Raw genomic sequence first — 25,673 nt, 5'->3', positions numbered from 1 at the left:
AAACATTAAGCGACTGTGACAATATCCCAATAATGAACCCTAAAAAAAGCAGTGCAATAACTACCAGACTGCTGTTGTGTTTGCGAAAAGGAAAAACGCTAAACAGATGCAAGCATTTCATCTTTTTTTCTGCCAACACAACACACATTCCTGATGTGCGAGTCCCATATCTCACGCTCAATGCGCTACATTTACTTATCGTAACGTTATAAATATAGCACTGCAACATACAAGAGAGAGATTGTCTTGGAATGTCACACTTACCAGTTTAATAATGATTTGATCAGCTGTAGTTACGCTGTTTTAGTCTTATAAGGGCTTATTATTAAAGCCCCTTTAAGGTGTATTCTATAGCAGTGTTTCTCAACTGGTGGGTCGTGGGAACATTTTCAGTGGGTTGCGGAGTGTGTGGTCAAAAAAACAACAGAAGTTTATTTTTTAACTTATTTTGACTTTTATTTTGAAATGTGCCCACGACAACCCTACCGTTTGACATCTGAAATTTCATTTAATTATAGCAACTGATATGTTGAAGCGCAAGTACGACTCTTAATATGTAAAGTATGGATTTACATATATTGACAACAAAAAAGACTTAAAGCCTCAGTGTGTCAAAAGTAGCGAGGTGCTCTCACAAGAGAGCACGAAACCTTTTAAATTAAAACGACATTTAGAAACCAGACAACATGTTTTAATAACAGTTCAGTTTATTTCATGGTAACTGAACCTTTCCTTACCCTAACCGCTGTTTACAGTATTTGTCGTTTTTACTTTGTAATATTTCTATAATTTGATACATTTTGTTAAATGATAGCAATAAAATATAGTTTCTTTGTAAGTCTTGGTGATTTTCTATGATTTATCTGTCACTACTTGTGTACGTTAACAAATAAATACAAATTAATTATAATTCCTAAAATTGTATTATAGTTCCTAAAAATTTGGGTCGCGGCTTGATGACCATGTAGAAATGTGGGTCCCATTCCCAAACCAGTTGAGAACCCCTGTTCTACAGTATATTATTATGCGGTTCTGTCGCCATCTTGTGGATGAAAACGTCAACCGTCTTTGTTCTACTACTCAGGCCAACATTATGAAGCTGCAGGCCCGGAGACCCAACCTCACGCTCAGACCTACATGCTCAGACGGCTAGACCTTCACAGTGCCACCTGCTGTTTGAATGATCAACTAACCTGAATTCAGCTGCTTATAAATTGTTATTTAAACAATTTTTCTCCCATAAAATATTACGCTATGATTGAATACATTATTTTATAGAATATTAAACATACTAGATTTTGATTTTATGCATTAATTATGTTGTATTTTTATTAATTGTATTTGTAGATGTTGAGATATTGATATTGTTAATAGATATTGTTCAGTTACTTTAATATTTTCAGACATTTATTGTTTTTTTATCATTTATCACTGTTTCATCTTGAGTTGAGGCAATAAATATTATCCTTATATACAATACATTTCTTGACATACAGTAAATTATAGTACTTTGGGCAATTTTCTCACAACAAACTTTAAAAACAAACTTTTTCATGAGGTCCTACAAGTCATCAAGCTGTAAACAATGCAGAGAAAAATGGTAAAAAAATAATACTTGAATTAATACTAATGTTTTTACGTAAAAAAAAAAAATACTTAAATAAAATAAATGCTTTGCATTCTTGTTGGGAAGATTTTTCATTTCTTAAGCAAAAATCTGTGAAAATATCTGCAGCCTTTGGTGCACTGTATTAGTGTTGACAGAGATCACCCTTTTTGAATTGTAATATCCATCTGGGAGACAAATACACAAGTCACAAGCAAATTATTTTTGCTTTAACCAAAGAGAGCTCATATTGTACTGTAGATTAACAGATATTTTGATTTCCAAAAAACTTACTTGTAACCATTACAGAACTTAATAATTGTTAAACTGTTATTGTGGTACTGTTATTGCCTTTGGTAGCACTTTCAGATAGATAATACAGTAATATGTACTGTAGACCTATACAGCACTAAAATATCTTTCAAATAATAACTGCGTTATATATTATACATTTTATTTTAACATTTTTACTTTAGCTCTTTTTTTATTTTGCCAGAAAACATTGCTAGGAAATTATCCCTAAATGGTACAATAACACCGAAAATAAAAGCAAGCTGTAAATATCGTAAAACAATGCTCTTTTGACACTAATGTTGATCAAATCAAACACTGAAAAAATTGTTTGTTAGTGTAATATTTTACACCACATTCACCATAAAACCTGGTAATTTTCAGGACTCGCTTTAATAATCAATAACCTTAGTGGTGTGTCTGATGTTGCTACTTGCTAAAGTGTTGGTCTGAGCGTGCAGTTGGCTCTCCGTACCTGCCGTTACACCCAACTTAACAGCAGGTGGCACTGTCTGAGAAAATGATAGGTCTGTGCGTGCAGGTCTGAGCGTGCAGTTGGTTCTCCGGGCCTGCAGCTTCACCTTACTCACTCAGGCTATGGCTGCCGACGAGCTGTCTCTCAGAAATTGTAAATATTTTAAAATACACACTATTCTTATAAATAAACAGCCTAGTTGCAATCTAAACAAGTACATTCTCGACTAAAAAAGCTTTTTGTAAAACAGCAGTAATATTTGTCAAACTGTAGACCGTCCTCTGCTTGTTGCTGGCTGTATGTGGGCGGAGTAATACACGAAGGGTAAAGAGGCTGTACGGGTGCTGATATCACTTAAACATCTCAAGGCTATCAGCCAATTAGATTCGAGAAGCAGACAGAACTGTTGTATAAACTGATATATCGTCTGGGTTGGTGTTATATATCACACTATTATTCTGTTATTAATCTGTTATTTCACACGTTTTTCTCTCTATATATTATTTTTTATACATTAAATTATTTCAAAATACTAAAACGTCAAAAAAAGTCACTTTGTTAAAAAGCAGAGTGTAATTATTAACATCAAAAGTCGACAGAGATCAACATCCCATAATGCAATTCACAACCGTGAAGAAACAGAAAACACACACAAAATGGAAACTCTTAATCCTATTTTTTTACAGTGTGTTGAGTGTTTCAGCTGCAAGGACATCCACTGTGTGAAACTATTACCAGAGTAACTGGCGGTTCATTCCGCTGTGGCAACCCATGATCAGCCAAAGGTAAACAAATGACTATCCTTTCTACTCACTATTAAAAAAAATGTATGCTGAAATCTCCCATACAAGGCTTTTCCAGTTTGCTGTATTTACCCCCAAGTGTCTTTCTAGCAACTCCAGCTGTTTTACACGCTATAATCTGGTATTTTCTGCTCCGAACAGTCTCCGAATATCTGGAGTGTCCTTGAGGCTGCAAACACATGAGTCAGAGAGCTTTTCTTTTCTCCATCTTCCTGTTCTCTCTCTCTCTCAGCTCATTTATCCACATCTCGCTGTATGAGTCCTGCAGCTCGCACAGAAATAACTCGTCTGCTCTGTAATTGCTGACAGGTGTCACTGCCTCTTCCTGTTTACCACGGTACCTGAATGCCTCTATAGGGGACGATGACACACTAGCACCACCGTGAGCCAAAAAATGAAAACAATGAACGCAAGTTCTGCTAACCTGGTTCTTATCTTCAGATTCTTGACAAACAGGACTAATTCATTTTAAATAAGCTGCTTAATAGAGAGTGTGAAGAATGTTCACTATGTTATATGATTAACTGTAAGTGTAAAGACTTGTAGGCCTTTAACTTTTCTCTTGTTAAATCGCTTCAGTGAGATTGTATTTTTGGGACTGGATGCTTGGCCATTTCGTCTTATCCAATATCAATTGGGAGGGTGCTATCGCAAATGAACCTGTCAGATGAACGCCGCTCACTTTACCGTTCATTTGGCCAAATAACTGTGCTTATCCCTGAGTGACAAGTGGTTATAATATGCTGAAAGCATTATGGTAATATTATTTATAATATGTAATCAATATAACTTATCTCTAATACAACACCAAACTCTGTACAGCATCAGATGTCATTCCCTCTCTGTAAATGCTAGCGCTCCCGTTTTTTTTTTTTTTTTCAGCAACCTCAATGTCTGCGCATCCAGAATGTTTACAAATCTGCTGATGTTTAAGAGCATTGCTTTAATGCATTCCTGCATTCCTCTGTGCTCTGACTACTTTTTAACCGTGCTGGGCGTTTCTCTCCATCTCGTGCTGAACGCTGTCGGCCAATCACAGCAGACTGGGTCATCGGTCCAATCAGCGAAGATTAGCATGGCGCAAAGGAGAGGTTTGAGTACAAATGAATCGCTGAACACATCATATAAGAGTCGTTGGGATAATTAGGGAAAAATAAATGCATATTATAAGACAATGAAAGTGCTGTTTGACCTTCCATGCATATCAGCCTGTTATTGGAGACCACTAAAACCAAAATATGACCTTTTATAATGCATAATAGGGGCCTTTTTAAAGTGATATATTGTCTGGTTGTGTTGGTTGGTGTTGTATATTACGCTACAAAAACCTTGTAATAAACCGCCAGTGCATTTTCAGATTTATTTCTCTATATATTATTTCTTATAAATACTAAAAGGTCAATAAAAGTCACTTTGCTAAACTGTAGAGTTGAATTTTCAACACCAAAAGTCGACAGAGCAGAGATCAACATCCAACCCAAGGCTCATTTTGAAAAAGTAGTCCTGCGGACGTTTCTGGAGGCCGCAAATTATGTAGCCAGAGGTACGTATGACTGCATTTAATTTTTAAGCGAATGCTATGGGGCGGTATGACGCCGTTTCTTTTCGCGCTTACTGGCTGAGCGCTTACCTCTGTGTGGAGGGCTTTCCCGCCGCAACCAGTTTGTCCGGTTAGCTCGTCGTGTACGTCGGCGGACATGAGACGCAGAGAGGAGCTGACTACGACGACCGGGTTCGAGTGCGGGGTAGAGCTATTCCAGAAATCAGGTAAGACAAAAACAGAATCCAAAAAATAAAATGAATAAGTTCATGACAGGGTGAGAATGTGGTAAAATCCGAAAACGTGGTAAAAAAAAAATCAGACGAGGGCTTTTCTTTTTCTGGACGGCTTTTGTAAATTGTTGGTTGGGTTTAGGGAAGTAAGCGGGTAGGCGGGTCAATCTGTAAAATTTGTTGGGTTTAGGAAAGGAGGAGGGTGGATTGGCCGGTCGCCCAGTCAATCATTCAGCCAGTCGGATGGACGGTTGTTCGACAGAGGCCTCTGGTGGGTTTACGTGAGAACAGCCCAGCCGCGGGTGAAGACACTTGAGATGTGAGAAAGCGCACACAGCGGCCTCCTGTGGATTTGTGAAAACATAAACTGCAAAAATATCTACCTCCCGGGATGCATTTCGCAGTCTCCAGAAACGTGGGACTATGTTTCCACAATAGGCCTGAGTTGTCAACATCCCATTATGCAATTCACAACACTTGTGAATCACAAAGTACCGAAACTCTTAATTAACAGATTTTTTTTACAGTGTGTGCGAATGATGCAAGAGCATCCAATGTGTAAAACAATTGCCAGAGTAATTGGAGGTTCATTCCACTTTGGTGACCCATGATAACTTTGACTGTATTATTTGTGTCTGTAAAAATTTTATTGTCCCCCCCATTAAATAAAATTTACACCTATGACTTGAAGCAATATTTGTTTTCAATTGTCTACAGAATAAACCACTGTTATACAATGACTTGCCTGATTACCCTATCTTACCTAATTAACCAAGTTTAGCCTTTAAATGTCACTTTAAGCTGTAAAATATCTAGTCAAATATTATTTACTGTCATCATGACAAAGATAAAATAAATCATTTATTAGAAATTAGTTATCAAAACTATTATGTTTAGAAATGTGTTGAAGAAATCTTCTCTCCGTAAAACAGGAATTGGGGAAAAATATGCAGGGGGGGCTAATAATTCTGACTTCAACTGCACAAATAGTTTGAAACAGCCTTTGCTCTTTCTTACCAAATTTTTGGTCGTCTTTGGGGTCGTGGAGCGCGATTCGCTCCAAGCATCTCTCCTCCTCGCGTTTTATGACGCAGTTGGAGATCTCTGAATGTATGGGCCACATCTGGAACAACAAGCAGATAAAATGCATAAATAAAGCAGAACAACACAAGAGCAACATGAACAAACAGCAGCACAGAAAGAATTCACCCAACCTGAACCACAAAAACGTTTCCACTAACACTGTGAACGCATATAAACAATCTATTTATCTTTCAGGGGTTCTTGGCTTTTATACTGAACAATTCATGTTGCTTCTGTCTTTGACATCTGTACAGTGTCAGATTAAACATCCATTTCTGTAAAAAAATAAAAAGATGCTAAAACTGATCATCTTACTTGGGTTTCCAGACATATAATAATTTAATAAATACAATACAAAACTTTATTGTCAGAAATGCATTTACTTTCTTTACATGGACAGTGGGGAAATACATATTCAACATGTCATCATTTTTCTTAGAAAACATACTTCTAAAGGTGCTATTCACAACAAATGCAATCCATATATGCAAAGAAAACAATGTTAATTAGTTTACAAATGAAGTTTTAAGTAATAAAATGAAATGACACAGGGAAAAGGAGTATTAAACACATGAAGAAAGGAAGGTGTGGAAAGGCAGTGAAAGCTCAGAGAGCAGTTGAAATCTTTCAGCAGAGTAAGAAGAAGCTGTAGAATGGCCCAACCAATCACCTGACTTGAATCCAATACAGCTGAATACAGCTTATATATAAATGTAGATATCTATACACAAATGTTTTGTATAGTTTTGTTTTTTATTTATGTAAGTGTACAGGGTATATGTCGAGCTAGTGTTGTTCCCATTCTGATAAACTTCCCGTGACCTGTTATTGTGAGTTTTTTTAAATCTTATACGGTTCCTTTTACAGCATCGATGTTGTGATGTAATTAAAATACATTCAGTTAAATAGACTTTGGCATTCATTTAGTTGTTCAAGCATAAAACGAGACAAAAAGCCGTTTACTCACACGCGCCCGCCAGAATCGGCAGGCTAGCGCAGAAGCTCCATTGAATATACTGGGGTAAAATTAATGGTCATATTATAAAGACATGGCGGGGGAAATGTAGTTTACTGCAGTGCTTCTTGTACAATCTGAGCCCTGCTTTATATTGGATATCACTCAGCCAGTGGAGATCGCTGATTTTTAAAGAAAACAGACCTTAAATGTGCTGATTTTGCATTGGCATTCAGTTCACTGGAAGTGCTTAATCCAGGTTGCTGGCAAATTAAAAGTCCTGTTAGCATGCTTCGGCATATACCCACACTTACATAATAAAGATATACAGTATACACACACACGCATATCTTATGTCAAAACAATTTTTTATTTTAAATACAATTAATCTTTACCCAGCACAAGTTTAATTACAAATATGTACAAATATGTTCAAATATATTAGAAATTATTACGTGTGAACATACATGAACAGACACAAATGATATTATTTCGAAAATATTTTAACACATAGTGGTAATTCCAATAGCTGAAAATACTATTTGTAACGAGCCATATTTTTCCCAATATTTTGAGATATATTTTAAATATGTGAAATTATAATATGAGCCGGTTCAATCAACTGTGGCAACCCCAAATTAATAAAGGGACTAAGCCGAAAAGAAAATGAATGAATATAATATGAGCTTGCATGTCATATATGGTGTGTAATTCGCATATATTGCAATATGTCAGATTTATACCTGGTCTACAATTGTACCAAATTCATTAGTCCAGTTTGACCACCTTAAACTTCCGGCTTCTTCAACTTCCACCTAAATGTCTGTTTGTAACCATTAATCAGAAAGTGACAGTTATGTTTGTACATGTTCATTAGAAAGAATGAAAATAAATTAATTTAAAGTCAGCAACAAGGTTGCAATAGTATTTTCCTATATTTTGTGATGTATATTCAAGCGAAACAGCATCTCAAAAGAGAATAAACATCGTGTAGGACTTGGACTTTTGAATTCCGCAAGCAAAACACATTTTCTCCATTGCCAATAGCTGATAAAAGACAGACCTGTTGTGAGCTCTGACGTTCCTTTAAGACCTGCCATTGAACAATTCCGCCAGAGAATATCTTAGTGTTTTTACCAGCTGTGCTGTCATTCTGTCGAGTATTTTCAAATGCCATAAATCAATAAAATCCTTACATCCCCAACTTGAAGTTTATGTACGTCACAAATCCATATTAAATAGTTAAATAGCTTAAAAGTGCAAAAAAACACACAAAAAAATGAAAATCGTTGAGTTTTTTTTTAGTTTTTACTATATACAGAAATAACACAAATGTCAACCTCAAACGTGTCAATGTAAAAAACATGCATGAAACCCTTTGAGACTATATACAACTGATTTGGACTAATTACATAAATTCATTTGTGAGAAACGCTTATTTTTATAAACAGTGTAGACAGAACAATTTGATCGATTAACAACAACAACAACAACAACAAAAAAACTCTGTAAAATGCTACAGATGAGGGCTGAGGGTTCTGAGGGCTTCAGTGTTCAAAACGACATCAAGGTGAGTAAAATGCACGTTTCAAAAGCACGTTTAGCACTACAGCAAAAAAATGTAAGTAAAAAGGTGATAAAAATGTTCCATATTTTAGGCATAAAAATGAAACGACAAGAGTGAATAGCACGTCATATAATCGGGTTTTTTCTGTTTGCTTTGCTTACATTCAAACTCAAAGTAAAACATTTTTTTATAAACATTTAATGCTCAAAAGCAAAGCATTTATAAAGAACATATATAATAACATGTTTTAGAATGGATCTAATCCTTCACAAAAGTCAGCCTTATCTTTACTGGAAATAGAGTCTAGAGCAAATGAGAAGTCAGAGAATTTCCCGTCAATAGACAAAAGTAATAATTACAAAACATTGGACTTTGTGTATGTTTCTTTGGTGTTATGCGGTCATGACTTTAAGCCAGTGTGTGTGTGATTGTGCATGTATGTATAAATGTGGATGTGTGTGAAAGAAATTATGATGTTCTGAAATGGATGAAGAGAAACCACGACGAGCAAAATGCACATACAGTACATAGAGCGCATATTACGTATCAAACAGCGCGCTGTGACATCACCGAAGGAGACAAACATATCAGGTTCACAGTGCACATGAAGTGATTACGTCATATGCACAGCAACCACTAAAACCTTTCTATAACACATATGCAAATGTGTGCAATGTATTAAAGTGTTTATTTTTTTTGTAAACATCTTAGGCTATTTGTGTAAACTCATTAAAGAGTGAAAAAATTGAAACAGGAGACTTGTTTTTGGCTTGATGTGAAAGTATAACGTCTCTGATTTCATATGCAAAAAAAAAAAAAAATTATTGCTCTACTCATATGCTTTTGGTTTTTATTGGCTTTTAAACAGAGACACGCAGGAGCGGGAGTGGTCCTGTCAGTTCTGGAGGGTTAATTTGACTGTATATGCTTTTGTATAATGTAACTGTTTGTATTATTTCAACAAAAAAAAAAAAATTGTGTTTAAAGGGAACCTCTTATGCACCTTTTAACAAGATATATAAACTACTCTCTGATATCCCTAGTGTGTATGTGAAGTTTCAGCACAAAATACCTCACAAATAATGTTTTATAACTCTTTAAACCTGGCCCTTTTAGACTATGATCCAAAATTGTGCCTTTTTGGTGACTGTCGCTTTAAATTCAAGTGAGATTGTTCTCTTTTTAAAAAGGGGCGGGGCAACAAATGCCTATGTGTCAGCATGGTGGCAGATTTAAAAACAAGACTAACATCCTATGCTAATGAGGGAGAGATCATCAATAGTGGGCGGGGCTTTCCCCCTCTGATGACACGTACAAAGGGGAGAATGTCAATCAAAGTGTTTTCATCAAGTGTGATTATAAACAAATAAAATTAATAGATTTTTACCATTAGAAGCTGCTTCAATTCACACACTGATGCCACATAACTGAGTTTAAACCCCTTATAGAAGGGATTTTTGCATAATAGGCCCCCTTTAATTCCAGAATTCATGCAGATCAGTAAACACATCATAAGACAACAAAAGCTGATGCTATTTTAATCAAATATTTCAATGGGATATGATGATTTATACAAATATATAGTTTATAGCAGATGCAATTTGTCATTTAATAAAAAAGGTCTATTTTAACACACTTCCTCATGCAAAAACAATAAAAGTAATAAAACTGCGGTGGCAAAATAACTGATCTGTATAATAAATTACCAGCAAAATGGATGGGAGCCAATTTAAATCTGTAATAAAGTGGCAAATAATGACAACACACTTGATGTTCTGTCCATTGATCCTAATGGGAAGCACTTAAGCTGCCGACTGTTGCTATGGTTACCGCCTCCTGCAACTGAGTGAAAATACACTCTCTGAACGACTCAACATTGTGTGAAAACGCAAACATTTCCAACACAATACATGAAGTATAAAGGATTTTAGATTCATTTTTATATTAAATCACCCCCCTAACATTTCATTTCCCCTTCCTTTGAGATGTTAAGGGTCAGACCTCGAAATCCCTGGACTAAAGACTCCGTCTGCCTTCTGCTCTCCAACAAAAATAAAATCTTCCCAGAAACACAAATAATGCGATGAGCGATGGTTGTCCTTCGTTGCTGCTGACCACACAGAGCCATCTGGATTCTGTGAATCTACAGTATTTAGATATTAGACGCTCATTTGCCTTGGTTTAATCAATGCATGTGAAATACAGAGCAGAGAGGAGAAAAATTCACATGCACAATGTTTCTCCTGAGATATCTCATATTTCTAGGTAGCAGATGTCAGATATGAGTATCACACACACTAGGGTTAGGTATCATTTGTGGTTATTTTGATAGCGGTGCTAAAAATCGATACTTTTAAAATGGTACCGGTGTCAAAACGGTGGCTAAACTGATACTTTTGAGCCACAAAATTATGGTGGATGACGCTAGAAAAACCTTTTACTTGACAAAATCTTTAAAAAAGTAATTTTAATCCAATGATATAATTAAAGCTTAAAGTAAACAACAATTCATATGTTATATATTTGAATTACATTTATATATTTCCTTTGATCATTTGTTGGTTAGCATGAATATTTAAGATTTGCATTATAAAATCACATTAGCTTACTACTAACCTGTGGAAAGGTTGTCATCAAAATACGGAACTCCTTTTTTTTCTAGGGTTGGGGCTTGTAACTATTTTTACATGGTTTTCAGTGATCTAATGATTTACCTTAATCTGACAATAATAAGACAATAATATAATCAAGGTGTTTACATGATTTGCTTTATGACTGTTCCTTTCATGATCCTGTCTTACATGTTATAGTACATAGATCATACCTGTCAACCCTCCTGTTTTTCCCAGGGTTCTCCCGTATTTTACAGTTCTATCCTGCTATCATCCTGTAAAGGTATTTACCCGTATTTCTTTCGTATTTTCAGTCTTTCTCTGAAGGGTGGCAAATAAACATTATAGATCCAAGCTTCCCTATACGCAACCCATACCGCCAAACCACCAGGGGCCGCCCTTTGCTTTCAAATGCGAGTCTGTTCTGTGCTTTCGCTTTGTTTAGGCACGAAAACATTTTGAAATAAATATAAAAACAGCGGGATTCCCTTTCCTTTTCATTACAGGTGCCGTCACCCCTTCTATGCAATCCTCAAAACAGTCATATAGCGGTGCGTGACTGTGAGCTGACGTGCTCCTTAATGATAAACAGACGCTGTTTCCCAAATGGATTCTGTACACGCGATTTGAAGCGGAGCGGAAGTCTGGGTTTTGGGTACGTGTTTGAACAAACATATTTACATAATTATTAATAATAACATCTAAAGATGTCGATCTTGGTGTTTTTTGTCCTAAACTTTTGTCCTAAATGAGCATAAAGAGTTAGGAAAGCAATCGAATGCTTTCATTATAGCGTTAGATGTGTGCATTGTTAAAGTGACCCCTGTTATTTAATGTAATCAAACGTAAAAATCTAAATAGATAAGAGATTAATTCGTTGGTCTTTAATCAGAATGTGTAAGTTATACAGTGAAGAATCGGCTAATGAGATTTGATAGCTTGATTCTATTTCATTATAATAGCTATTAATTTTAATATGCTGAACTGTTTGCTAATGTTTTTGGTGCTGATGTATACTATTAATTTTTTCTTTTGTAAATAATAATAATAGAACATATTGCTGACCATTTAACTGTTTATTTACAATAAAACATCTCCAACTGAGCATAATTGGAGATTTTTATGGGGGGGGGGGGGGGGGGTCTCTTATTAGGGTGGGCATATCCCTTATTTTCACATCCCAATGTTGACAGGTATCACAGGTCCTTTAACGTCATTGAGTCATGTTTTCTCCAGAGTTTCTTGTAATTTCAGGTGTTTCATTTTAAATTTTTCGACTTTAACTGCAGTTTCACTTTTATTCATGAAACACTTTTATTTATGAACATTTCATGCATGCCCCATGACAAACAGGTATTTGATGCAAGCATTAAGTAAGGACTGGTGGAAGTGTGCTCTTTTAAAGGAATTTGATACCGCACGTTGAATAGAAATAAAAAAAACTCCGCATTTTGTGACGCAGGTGTCTGTGGTCCTTTAAGGTAATCAAAAATCACTGTTTACATGGTAGTCTAGACCAAGGGTGGCCAACCCTTTTCCGGGAGAGCCACCTACCTGCAGATTTCAGTTGCAATCCATATCAAACACACCTGCCTGTAATTATCACGTGATGTTCAGGTCCTAATTAATTGGTTCAGGTGTGTTTGATATGGGTAGCAACTGAAATCTGCAGGAAGGTGGCTCTCCAGGAACAGGGTTGGCCACCCCTGGTCTAGACTCTTAATCAGAGTATTGTCTTAATCATATTATAACCGGAGCATTGGTGTCCATGTACGTACTCATTGAAAGTGCAAGATGATGTCGCAAGCTTTCAGAGAAAGTGCATTCCTCTGCCTGTAAGCTGATTCCATGAGCCCTCAGATGTGTCATAAAGTTTGACGTGTTTCCCCCATACACACAGCTTTTGTAAAGCATCTGCTTCATGTTGCGGTGTCAGAATCCTTGCTTGTACAATACACTTTAGAACACTTAGTTTAAGCAAATTTGATGAGCGCGATCATGCGTGTTGATCTGAAGAGAGTCGCTCTCGCTCAGCAAATGCACCGTATTGTGTGCGATGTGTGCGTCCGTTCCCTTAGCAAGAAGAACAAACACCTGACATCGCCTGTCTGTATTCCTCTAAGTTGTTTAGAATTAAGGGCTCTATTTTGGCGGTCCATGCGCAGAGCGCAAAACGCAGGGCGCAAACTCTTTCAGGGCGTGTCAGGACGCGTTTTTGCTAATTTAAGGACGGGATATCTGCCTTGGCCCGTGGCGCATGGTCTAAAAGGGTTGAGTTTATTTTCTTAATGAGTTATAGGAGTGTTTTGAGAATAAACCAATCAGAGTCTCATCTCCCATTCCCTTTAAGAGTCCGATGCGTCGCACCAAGAGCGCATTCACTATTTACAGGGCGCAAAGTAAGTCTAAGTGGAAAAAATGAGCATTTCACAAGCAAACAATTAACAGTTTTTTAACAGAAAACTGTTAAACAGAGCATCTACTGCGTGAGAATGAGAGATAATGGAACTACTTTCACATTCGCTCTTATAGGGAAACCTACACGCACAGACATCAATTACTCTATAAACAATTACTTTTGTTTGTTAAGAGCAAATATTCATTTCAAAACTATTTCTAAATTCAGTTAAAATTTCCAGCAAACGAATAAATGAATAATAATAACAAAATGTGCTCAAAAACCTGAGTTATATCCTAAAACACATGATGTGCCCCTTATGGTCTAAAACCTGACAGGTGGACAAATCTAAGCTTGTTTTTAATAAAACAAATATAAATATGGATATAATAAATAATACTGCTAATAATAATAACATTATACAAAAGCAAATTGTTATGAATGAACTGAAAAAACCTCCCGAGATGAAGAAGACATAAAAGCAGTGATTTTTCATATTTATGTAGGCTAGAAAATAATATGTTTTGTAATATTTTAATCCTTTATATTTATATCCTATATCTATTCTTATTATATCCTATATATATCCTTAATATTTATTTTTTTTCATATGTAAAGATATTTGCCTATTGCTCTCTTGTGCTGAGGCGCAACTCTGCGCCGGAGTTTAGACCGGGTTAGTTTTGGTCTAATGAAAAATCTATTATAGTTTCTCAAAATAGCGACGCGCCAGCAGTCCGCCTCAGAACGCCTTCCTTTTTAGACCAGAACGCCTATGGGCGCACAAATGAGCGCTAATGCATTTGCTATTTAAACAGCGTAGCGCAATGCCTCAAAACCACTCTTGCGCCAAGCTGAAACTACCAAAAGACTATTGCGCCGCACCTTGCGCCACACTGCGCCGGGTGTATGATAGGGCCCTAAATGTTTAGAGATGGTGTCACAACGCGTACCTACAGTATGTGTGCCTTTGATGCACCCCTTGATGCTTCTTATGTCCTTGTCACAGCAACAGTTGCACCGAAATTCATATGCTGATTCAGTCCGGTACATACTGGTTACAAAGGTAGTGGTGCTAATGGCACAGAGTTTTATTCCCAACCCTGACACACACACACAAAAACTCTACAGACTGCATATTCTGCATTTTCAAAATACTTCATTATGTGTGTTTTACAGTTTTTCTTGTTTGCTTTGACCTGGTTAAAGAAACTAGGTTCCACTTCATTTTCATTTTCACTATCCCAGCAGAGCAAAAGACCGGTCTTGCAAATGTGTAAACGCTTTCTCATTGGGTTGACACATTTTCTCCACCATTTTTCAAAACAGTTAACACAGATGTCATTTAAGCAGTCCAAACTCCATTGTTTTAGCTTTGGTAACCAAACAGAAACCATCTATTTCTAACCATTAGAAACTACCAACATCAATATGAATTCACTGAAGCACCGGTTTGACACTCCTTCACACAAATCTTCAATAAGCAATCAGTCTGCAGACCTTATAAAACGGTAGAAGGTCTGTGTTGCTCTGTGCCAGCATGGATGAAGGAGGTCAATAGTGGCTATGTCCTTTACTCCTAATAAATTTGACTGTATATTGGTTTACATGTGTTTTCTTTAATATTTACAGTATTTTACAGTTTTTCTTGTTTGCTTTGACCTGGTTAAAGAAACTAAGTTCCACTTCATTTTTATTATCACTATCCCAGCAGAGCAGAAGACCGGTATTGCAAATGTGTAAACCCTTTCTCATTGGGTTGACACATTTTCCCCACCATTTTTCAAAACAGTTAACACGGATGTCATTCAAGCAGTCCAAACTCCATTGTTTTAGTTTTGGTAACCAAACTGAAACCATCTATTCCTAACCATTAGAAACCACCAAGATCAGTATGAATTCAATGAAGCACTGGTTTGACACTCCTTCACACAAATCTTCAGTTAGCAATCAGTCTGCAAACATTAAAATGGTAGAAGGTCTGTGTTGTTCTGTGCCAGCATGGATGGAGGAGGTCAATAGTGGCTATTTCCTATACTCTCAATATATTTGACTGTATATTGGTTTACTTGTGTTTTGTCTAATATTTACAATATTTTATTAGTTTTTTTCTTTTTTCTGCTTCTTTCTACTACTTTTTTCTTTTTTAAATTTTATTTTTATTTATTTATTTTTTTTTACGGTATTTTGGTTTTCAGCCACAGTTTGAAAAATGTCATGAATTCAATATAAGTTTGATCAAAGCATTTCTTATTCTTTATCCAATTCTTTGCAAAAAGGCGAATTTGACAGCCCAAACAGAATTCACACTGAGTTCTGTATTTTGTTTTTTGTTGTCCATTGTCTAATGAATAATTGAAAGAGCTCATATACTTGTTTGCAAGTTGTGTTGTTTGAAGGTAAAACTAGCTTTTGTTGCATATTTTAAATGTTTTGACACGATATGTGCCTTTTGCAAGCATAATGTTTCATTTTGACCATGAGTGCCGCTGTTTAGGCCTGTGTGTTAACTGTTTTGAAAATGTGGAGTTTCAGTTGACGGCTGCATCAAAGCAAACAAGAAAAACTGTATTACTTTTGTCTGTTTTTACAGTATTTCAGTTTTCAATTGTCATGAATTCAATATAAATGTAATCAAAGCATTTCTTATTCTGGATTCAATTCTTTGCAAAAAGGCAAATTTGACAGCACAAATAGAAAGACAACAAATGGCATTGGCAATAGGCTACAATGACAAGCAATGGTGCTGCACTGACTTCTGTATTTTGTATTTTGTTGTCCGTTGTGTAATGATTAATTGAAAGAGCTCATATACCTGTTTGCAAGTTGTGTTGTTTGAAGGTAAAACTAGCTTTTGTTGCATATTGTAAAGGTTTTGACACGATATGTGCCTTTTGCAAGCAAAATGTGTCATTTTGACCATGAGTGCTGCTGTTTAGGCCTGTGTGTTAACTGTTTTGAAAATGTGGAGTTTCAATTGACAACTGCATCCAAGCAATCGAGAAAAACTGTAATCAGCCATTTTCCTCATGGAAACCAAAAAAAGTCCTCACAAAGTCAAACTTTAGTGGTATTGCTATTCTTGTGGGGACATTTGGCACATATGAGAAATACAAGGAACACACACACAGACACTTCCAGTTGCAAAATGACGTCAACGCAGAAGGACACACAACAACACAAACTACATTTTAAGCAGAATGGAGCAGGATAAACACAATAAACATGAGAGATAAGACACTCTCGTCACAATGTTTCTTACCTCATAATATACTTGGAAATTACCAAGAACTAAAAGAGGAGAGATTATCACAGAAGGATCTCCAAAACCACACAGTTGCTTTTCTTCTTTTCAAAGGTCAACCTCACTGATAAGTGTTGAAACTGAAAGTGGCATTAAAGCAAAAAATACACTTTTGGATTTTCTCCTCGTCTTTCCTCTATGTATTATTATACATATGACTATGTATTATTAATGCATTGTTTTGTGTTTTCAAGAGTTATTATCATGAAACCAATCTAAAACTATTACAAATGTTTTTGTTCGTTTAAATAAAGCTAAAAACTACAATGATTTGTTTTTTTATTGTATTCCTCAAGTGTCCTCAGAACGTGTCTATGAAGTTATCGTAAATGTTCAATGTGTTTCTTTAAATGCAAATGAACTGCTGCATCTCCGCCCCTTTTCCAGAAGAGAGAGAGGAGCCTTTATGCTGTGTTCACACCAGACGCGGAACATGTAAACAGACGCATGAACATTTTGAGTTTACTTGCTTCATTAGCGCATTACATTCACTTCACAATAGACGGGCAGGGCTTTTGTCTGCCGGTGACTTTAGCTTCCATGTTAAATGGCTAACATGGATTTTATTAAGAGATTCATTCTTTATGAAGGCTGAAAAACAGCGTAGATTCATTTGGAGCCGTGTCCACTAGTTACTTTTAGAGCTGCACCCAGCTTTGTGAGTTCATCAACTCCTCCAGAAAAAAATATACCTGGATGATAAAGGCTTTCAGACTGAGCTGAGGCCAGCTTGATGAGCTGTTGTCCGTGTCGGCAGGGGGATTTTGACCAGAGACGCCAACAACAGGTGCTATGTCATAATCACGTCCCTACATGACAATTAATGTTCATGACTGGTTAATGCGTGAGAATGACCACTGAAGTTCAGATTTTTCAACTAGAGCGGTTTGCAAAACGCTCAACTAGCGCTGCTACAATCACGCGAATCAGATATTTCAAGAATAACAAACAAAAACATCTGCCTGCGTTTTAAAGGGCTTCAGTTTTGGCCTTTAAACAAGATGTAAAATACGTCTTTTGTGTCTCCAGAATGTGTCTGTGAGGTTTAATATATCAGATAATATATAATATTCCTATTTTTAATGTACCCAGAACTTTTCATCACAGTTTCTTTGCAAATCCTGTCTTGTGGACATGATTATATGCTTTAATTCTGAAACATGGTAATCTGTATTATCCATACCTGTCAACCCTATCGTTTTTCCTGTGATCCTCCTGTATTTTACAGATCCCCGCTATCATCGCGTAAAGGTATTTTCCCTAATAAACATTTGGCTAATAAACATTAAAGAGCCGAGCCTCCCTATATGCAACCCATACCCCCGAACCACCAGGGGCCGCCCCTTGCTTTCAAATGCGAGTCTGTTCTGTGCTTTCGCTTTGATTATGCACGAAAACACTTTGAAATAAATATATCAACGGTGCGATTCCCTTTCCTTTTCAATACAGGTGCCGTCACCCCTCCTATGCAATCATCAAAACAGTCATACAATGGTGCATGACTTTCAGCTGCATAGTGATGAATAGACGCTGTTTCCCAAACGGATTCTGTACAAGCAATATGAAGTGGAGAGACAGTCTGGGTTTTGGGTGCTTGTTTGAACAAACATTTACACATAATTAATAATAATAATAACATCCAAAGATGTCGATCTTGGTGGGGTTTTTTTTCTTCAAACAACTAATTTAGTCTTAAATGAGCATAAAAAGTCAGGAAAGCAGTCGAACGCTTTCATTATAGCGTTAGATGAGTGCATTGTTAAAGTGACACCTATATTTAATGTAATCAAACGTAAAAAATATAAATACAGATTCATTCGTTGCTCTTTAATCAGAATGTGTAAGTTATACTGTGAAGAAACGGCTAATGAGATTTGATAGCTTGATTCTATTTCATTATAATAGCTGGTAATTTTAATAAGCTGAACTGTTTGCTAATTTATTTGCTGCTAATGTATACTATTTATTTTTTCTTCTGTAAATAAAAATAATAGAACATATTACTGACCATTTAACTGTTTATTTACAATAAAACAGCTCCAGATGAACATATTTAGTAATTTGGGATTTTTAAAAAAGGGGGGGATCCCTTATTATGGTGGGCATATCCCTTATTTTCACATCCCAATGTTGACAGGTATGGTATTATCAATATTAGTGGTTCGGGAAAATCTTAATGATGTGGTGGGCCTCAAAATTGCTGGAATCCACTTTTTCTATTTAAGGATGAAAAACTACGCACTGCGCCCTGATCTAACAGGGTTGTGCTTATTCTCTGCATGAGTTAGGGGTGTGTTTTGAGCATAACATGCATTAAACCAATCAGAGTCTCATCTCTATTTGATAATTACATGGCGAACTTTGTAAGTGGAAAAACTGAACGATTCAATAGCGAGAAAAGAGTTAAACAGAGCATCTGCAGCGCAAGTATAAAGAACGAGCCTCCTCCATTCAGCCTTACAAAGAAGGCATGGAGGTAATGTTTTTTAAATTTATGTAGAAAATAATCATTTTTGTAACATTTTAATTGTTCTCATATGTAACGATATTTGTGTATTGCTGTACATCCTGTATGTCTTAAGCAATGTGTAAGCGTTTGGACCAGCACAGGCGCATAACTAACGCACTCTGCGCGAGACTTTAGACCAGCCTTTTATAAGTCAATGGCGAGGTCTATTTTAGTTCCTCAAAATAGCAACCAACAATGCGCCTTAACACACCTCCTTTATAGACCCGCACACCCATGAGTACACAAAGTTGCGCAAATGGATTTGCTATTTAAACAACGTGACGGAAAACATAAAAATTACTGTTGCACTGGTCTGAAAAAAGCAACAAATCGTGCCAAACACATCTTGCATCTTATTGCACTGGGTGTCTGATAGGGCCCGATGTCATTATGTACCCTGAGGCACATATATCTCGGTTCTCATAAATGTATCCATGTGCACATTTTCCCAATGAAACCGTGTTGTTAAAATAACTTTCAATGTGATTTTCTCATTATTTTAAAAATATTTAAAACCTTCAGATTCAAATATCCATATGTCAGCCAAACACGATCCTACCCCAAAAAATGCACTTATGAATTGCTTTGTTGTCCAGCGTCACATATACAGTGAGCATTACACATTGTAAACATTTCACTGCATATCATACTATGTATGACTGTGTATGTGACAAATAAAATGCCTGAATGAGTACACCCTTTACAGATCTCTCTTTTAAATGTCTATAAGAGGCTATACAACAAGATATACTGTAATGTAATGTAAAGTGTATTTATACAGTGGATTTATTGTGTATGGCCATACACCCAAAGCGCTTCACAATCATGAGGGGAGTCTCTTCACATCACCACCACAAGATACACTGTACAGTAGATTAGTCAGCACCAAAAACTGGAACTAACCCAACAAAATAACTATCAATCACAGTGCAAAACAATAGTACAACCTAATGATTATGAAAACATTTTATCAAGGAGAAATAATCATCAAAAGAAGCAAAAATAATAATTGAGTTGCCATTTTTTTAGTTCGTATTTGACCTCATTTGAATTAAATGTATTATCCTTCAACTTCTGAAACGGTTTTGTTTAAATGAACCAATATACACTCACCGGCCACTTTATTAGGTACACCTGTCCAACTGCTCGTTAACGCAAATTTCATTAACTTAAATCATCTCAGACTTGTTCCTTGAACATAACAATCAGTTCACTGTACTCAAATGGCCTCCATAGTCACCAGATATCAATCCAATAGAGCATCTTTGGGATGTGGTGGAACGGGAGGTTCGCATCATGGATGTGCAGCCGACAAATCTGCAGCAACTTTGTTATGGTATCATGTCAATGTGGTCCATAATCTCTGAGGAATATTTCTAGTACCTTTTTAAATCTATGACATGAAGGATTAAGGCAGTTCTGAAGCTAAAAAGGGGTCCAACCCCTTACCAGCAAGCTGTACCTAATAAAGTGGCCGGTGAGTGTACAGTATAATGTCTATATCCACTAAAAATATGAATTTTCAAAAGGGGGTGTACTAATCTATAAGGTGCACTACATATCCGTTTTTATTCTTACCAGGCTGATGATGAGGAAGAGGATGAGGAAGGTCTCTCTCGCCGCTTGTCTATACATTCTGCTGACGATTGTTCCTCAAACACAGCCTTATAAAGCCTACAAGATAGAGTACAGTGTTTTAAAACACACACACACACACACACATACACACTGTAACACTACTGGCCACATCATAAAATACTGATGTCCAGTCCAGAGCTACAGCACTGAACCACCAATGCATTCTTTATTACACCCAACCGCATCTAAAATAATCAAATAACGTGAAGTGCGCAGAGGCCGATGTGGAGGGAGGGGTTTATGGGAAATGTGTGTGGCGAGCAGATTTACTGATCCACAGCCAATCTGAGGAGGTATAAAATCCCTCAAGATGAGACCTGTGCGAGGATGGAGAAGAGTCTCCGAGCCCCCGCCGTCTTACTCATCTTTATTAGTTCTCAAAAAGGAGGAATAAAGGGATGAATCATAGCAAATAAAACACATGGAGACACAGTAAAACACACACACAGAGAAAAAAATCAACACTGATTCAATTAATGAGCAACTTGCATTATCTTAAAAGCAATTTACAGTGTTTTTGTAGGTTTATTCATGGTTGTATTGTTTGTGAGTGGTTTACTTGCACAAAGAGCTCAAGTAATGTTCTATATTTCATAATAGTCCATCTAACAAAGAATTGCTTCAATATATATATATATATATATATATATATATATATATATATATATATATATATATATATATATATATATATATATATATATATATATTTTTTTTTTTTTTTTTTTTTATTTAAAGAGCCCATATTATGGGTTTTTGAAAATTCCCCTCCATGTAGTGTGTAACACAGCTCTAAGTGAAGTGAAGTATCCAGCTAAGGCTTAAATCTGTAAGAATACAGTGTTTAAAACGGTTGATTCATCTATAAAAGAGTCGACTCATAGTGCTTCAAACGAGTCGCCTTGATACCAATTCATTAGGTGTTTCGCCATGACGTACGAACGAAACCAAGTTATTCACGTGCACGCGCAAACCCGGGAGATTTCAAACCTGAGGCCCCGCCCTCTGACGCAGAAACCCAGACACACACACACCCACAAACACACGCACACCCACAAACACACGCACACAAACATGCCGGTCGATTGAAGTCACACTGCAGATGGATATATTGAGTCTCTACCCAAAGATGAAACCTCAGCATTATAACCAAGCAGTTGGAAACTTCTGGAAGCTACATGCTACAAAGAATACTTCATCTGAGTTTGTTAAAGGAAGGATCAGTAAAGAGTAACTGATGGACGTCAGGATGGGTTTCTTCCATTTCTCAAGTGTAAGTACGTGCGGTTAAAGTTGTTGCCTCGTTTACTCTAGCTTGCAAATGTATTTAGTTGTGGTTTGTTACTTGTAACCGAGTGTACTGTATCAGGTTAACTGGATATATTATCTTATCGCGTGCAAAGTCACGTTAAAAACGCGACGCGTGCTGTTTGTTTATGGAGCTCCGTGCTAGAGTTCTTCTCCCGCGATTTATTCGGAAATGTATTCCCGCGCCGCAGAAATCTGGCGCGGGGAGAGAGAGAGAGAGAGAGAGAGAGCGAGAGAGAGCGAACGAACGAACGAGCTTTGTGTACTTTGTGCTGTGTGTGTGTGTTTTTATACAGACAGCTTGGCTGTCTGGACTGTATACTGGGTGATATTTGGTTGTGTTCTCCGCTCTAGCGGGACCGGGCGCGGCGGGCAGAAAACGGAGCGGGTTCTCAGGCTAAAACCTGGCGGGTGCGGGCTGAAGCGGGAGCGTTGTCATCCGGAGGTGTGTGTGTGTTTTTGTGTGTGTGTGGTATGGCGAATACACGACTGTCTCCTTCGTTCGGTTATCCGTGGCACTATCCACTCGCCATAGTGTGGCAGCTAAAATCCACGTCTATACTATCGAGCGTGTATGAACTGTGATTACTTTTTAAATTGCTGATTAGCTATTGGCCATTTCCCTCTCTGACTGAAGGCAGTCGACCAATCGCGACAGACTGTCATCGGTCCAATCAGCGCAGATTAGCTCTGCGCTAAGGAGGGGTTTGGGAACAAATGAATCACTGGACGATTCATACAGGAGTCGCTGGGATAATTAGTTGTGGTTTGTTACTTGTAACCGAGTGTACTGTATCAGGTTAACTGGATATATTATCTTATCGCGTGCAAAGTCACGTTAAAAACGCGACGCGTGCTGTTTGTTTATGGAGCTCCGTGCTAGAGTTCTTCTCCCGCGATTTATTCGGAAATGTATTCCCGCGCCGCAGAAATCTGGCGCGGGGAGAGAGAGAGAGAGAGAGAGAGAGCGAGAGAGAGCGAACGAACGAACGAGCTTTGTGTACTTTGTGCTGTGTGTGTGTGTTTTTATACAGACAGCTTGGCTGTCTGGACTGTATACTGGGTGATATTTGGTTGTGTTCTCCGCTCTAGCGGGACCGGGCGCGGCGGGCAGAAAACGGAGCGGGTTCTCAGGCTAAAACCTGGCGGGTGCGGGCTGAAGCGGGAGCGTTGTCATCCGGAGGTGTGTGTGTGTTTTTGTGTGTGTGTGGTATGGCGAGTACACGACTGTCTCCTTCGTTCGGTTATCCGTGGCACTATCCACTCGCCATAGTGTGGCAGCTAAAATCCACGTCTATACTATCGAGCGTGTATGAACTGTGATTACTTTTTAAATTGCTGATTAGCTATTGGCCATTTCCCTCTCTGACTGAAGGCAGTCGACCAATCGCGACAGACTGTCATCGGTCCAATCAGCGCAGATTAGCTCTGCGCTAAGGAGGGGTTTGGGAACAAATGAATCACTGGACGATTCATACAGGAGTCGCTGGGATAATTAGGTAAAAATAAATGCAGATTATAAGACCATGAAAGTGTTTTTTGACCTTGCATGCATATTAGACTGTTGTTGGAGACCCTTACAACCAGGATATGACCCTATTTCATGTATAATATGGGCTCTTTAACTTCAGTACATTTTTTTATTGTACTTGTTATGAAGCCTCCGTATTTATTTTTGTTTTATTTTATTTTATGTGGAGCTGCAATATTTATGATTTTATTTTATTTGTTTTATTTTGGAGCTGCCATATATTTTATTTATTTGTTTTCAAGACACTTTCTTAAAGTGTAAGAAGGAAAACATTAGTAATTTTTTTTTATGTTTTCAAGACACTTTATTAAAGTGTAAGATGGAAAACATTAGTAATTGTTTTTTTTTTAATGTGGAGCTGCAATATTTATGATTTTATTTGTTTTATTTTGGAGCTGCCATATATTTTATTTTATTTATTTGTTTCATTTTGTTTTGAAGCTTCAGTATATTTATTTATTTTTAACTTATTTATTTGATTTGATTTGTTTTGAAGATTTAGTATATTTTTATATTTATTTACTTATTAATTAATTTATTTTTATTTTATTTATTTTATATTGAGCTGCAATATTTATTGTTTTGTTTTATTTGTTTTATTTAAAATTTTGCTGTATATTTAATATTATTTTATTTGTATCGAGGTTTCATGTATATTAATATATTTTACTTTATTAATTTATTTATTTTATTTTATGTGGAGCTGCAAAAATTTTTATTGAATTTTTTTTTCATTTAGAAGCTTCGGTATGTTTATTTAATCATTTATTTTATTTGCTTTGTTTTGAAGCTTCAGTATTTGTATTTATTTATTTTAATTTAATTGTATTTAATTAAACTGGAGCTGCAATATTTATTTTATTTTATTTTATTTATTTAGTTTATTTGCTGCAGTATATTTAATTTAATTTAATTTCACTTCATTTTATTTTATTTGTTTTCAAGCTTCAGTAAATTTATTTAATTTAAATTTAAATTAAATTAAATTAAATTAAATTAAATTAAATTAAATTAAATTAAATTAAATTAAATTAAATTAAATTAAATTAAATTTTCAAATTTTATTTAAATTTTATTTTATTTTATTTGTATAGCATTGGCACTACAGAATTTTATTTTATTTTGAAGTTTCAGCATATAATTTTTTTTTTTTAATTTAATGTGGAGCTGCAATATTTATGATTTTATTTGTTATAATTTGGAGCTGCAGTAGATTAATCAAATATTTCTGTCAGTTCTGTCTATCTAAGGCATGCTTTTTTCTTTTCAGTCTCTCTCTTCTCTGTGCTATTTCTGTAACCTTGTGGGATGCAAACAGCCATTTCAAGGAGAGAAAGACAGCTGAGTGTCAATCAAACAGAAGGTTTTTTTATATTATGGATGCAAAACACACACACACACAGAGGCTCTGATAACCATCATAATGAGAAGCGCAGAGCTGAAAGCGCCTCTGTTTCTGAATGGCTCTCTGTGCTTCTGAAGCAAAAGCAAAACAGCATCTGGCAACAATATTGACGGTCATTTAACATTGTGTGTTCTTGTATATTATTACAATGCTATTGTGATCTACAGTATCCATTCGTATCATTATCTTTTCCACAAAAGCCAAAAAAAAAAAAGAGAGGAAAAAAAGCATCACATTTACAACGCATGTGGCTTCATGTGGTTACAAGGTCAAAAGATTGTGAGGCTGTGGATTAAATGGAGGTTATTAGTATATGTGTTCTTGAAAATAAAACCATCTTGGAAAGGACTATAGAGCTTTGCATGAATGTGAAGGCAGCATTAATGTGTGACTCACTGCATGCCTTCATATTCAC

At 36.3% G+C, this 25,673-nt stretch overlaps 2 protein-coding genes across 10 annotated transcripts in view; one reads left to right on the top strand and one right to left on the bottom strand.

The window, feature by feature from the left end:
- Positions 1-25,673, top strand: part of LOC147846522 (uncharacterized) — a 99,689-nt gene that overhangs the window by 50,069 nt on the left and 23,947 nt on the right. The gene's annotated exons all lie outside the window — the stretch shown is intronic.
- adcyap1r1a (ADCYAP receptor type Ia) overlaps positions 1-25,673 on the bottom strand; it is a 375,079-nt gene that overhangs the window by 346,154 nt on the left and 3,252 nt on the right. For all 9 annotated transcript variants that reach the window (XR_015477727.1, XR_015477728.1, XR_015477729.1 and 6 more), the window contains 2 exon segments: positions 20,955-21,050; positions 5,966-6,071 (listed from right to left, as the gene is read on the bottom strand). Coding sequence is in view for 6 of the 9 variants with exons in the window: in NM_001443960.1 (NP_001430889.1) it covers positions 5,966-6,071; positions 20,955-21,011 (163 nt within the window). In the remaining 3 variants the exon portion in view is untranslated.

The sequence above is a fragment of the Danio rerio genome, chromosome 2, assembly GCF_052040795.2.
Source record: "Danio rerio strain M-AB ecotype USA chromosome 2, GRCz13ab, whole genome shotgun sequence".
NCBI lineage: Eukaryota > Metazoa > Chordata > Actinopteri > Cypriniformes > Danionidae > Danio > Danio rerio.
Note: the sequence above shows the minus strand (reverse complement) of the source record. Positions and strands in the feature narration are given on the sequence as shown.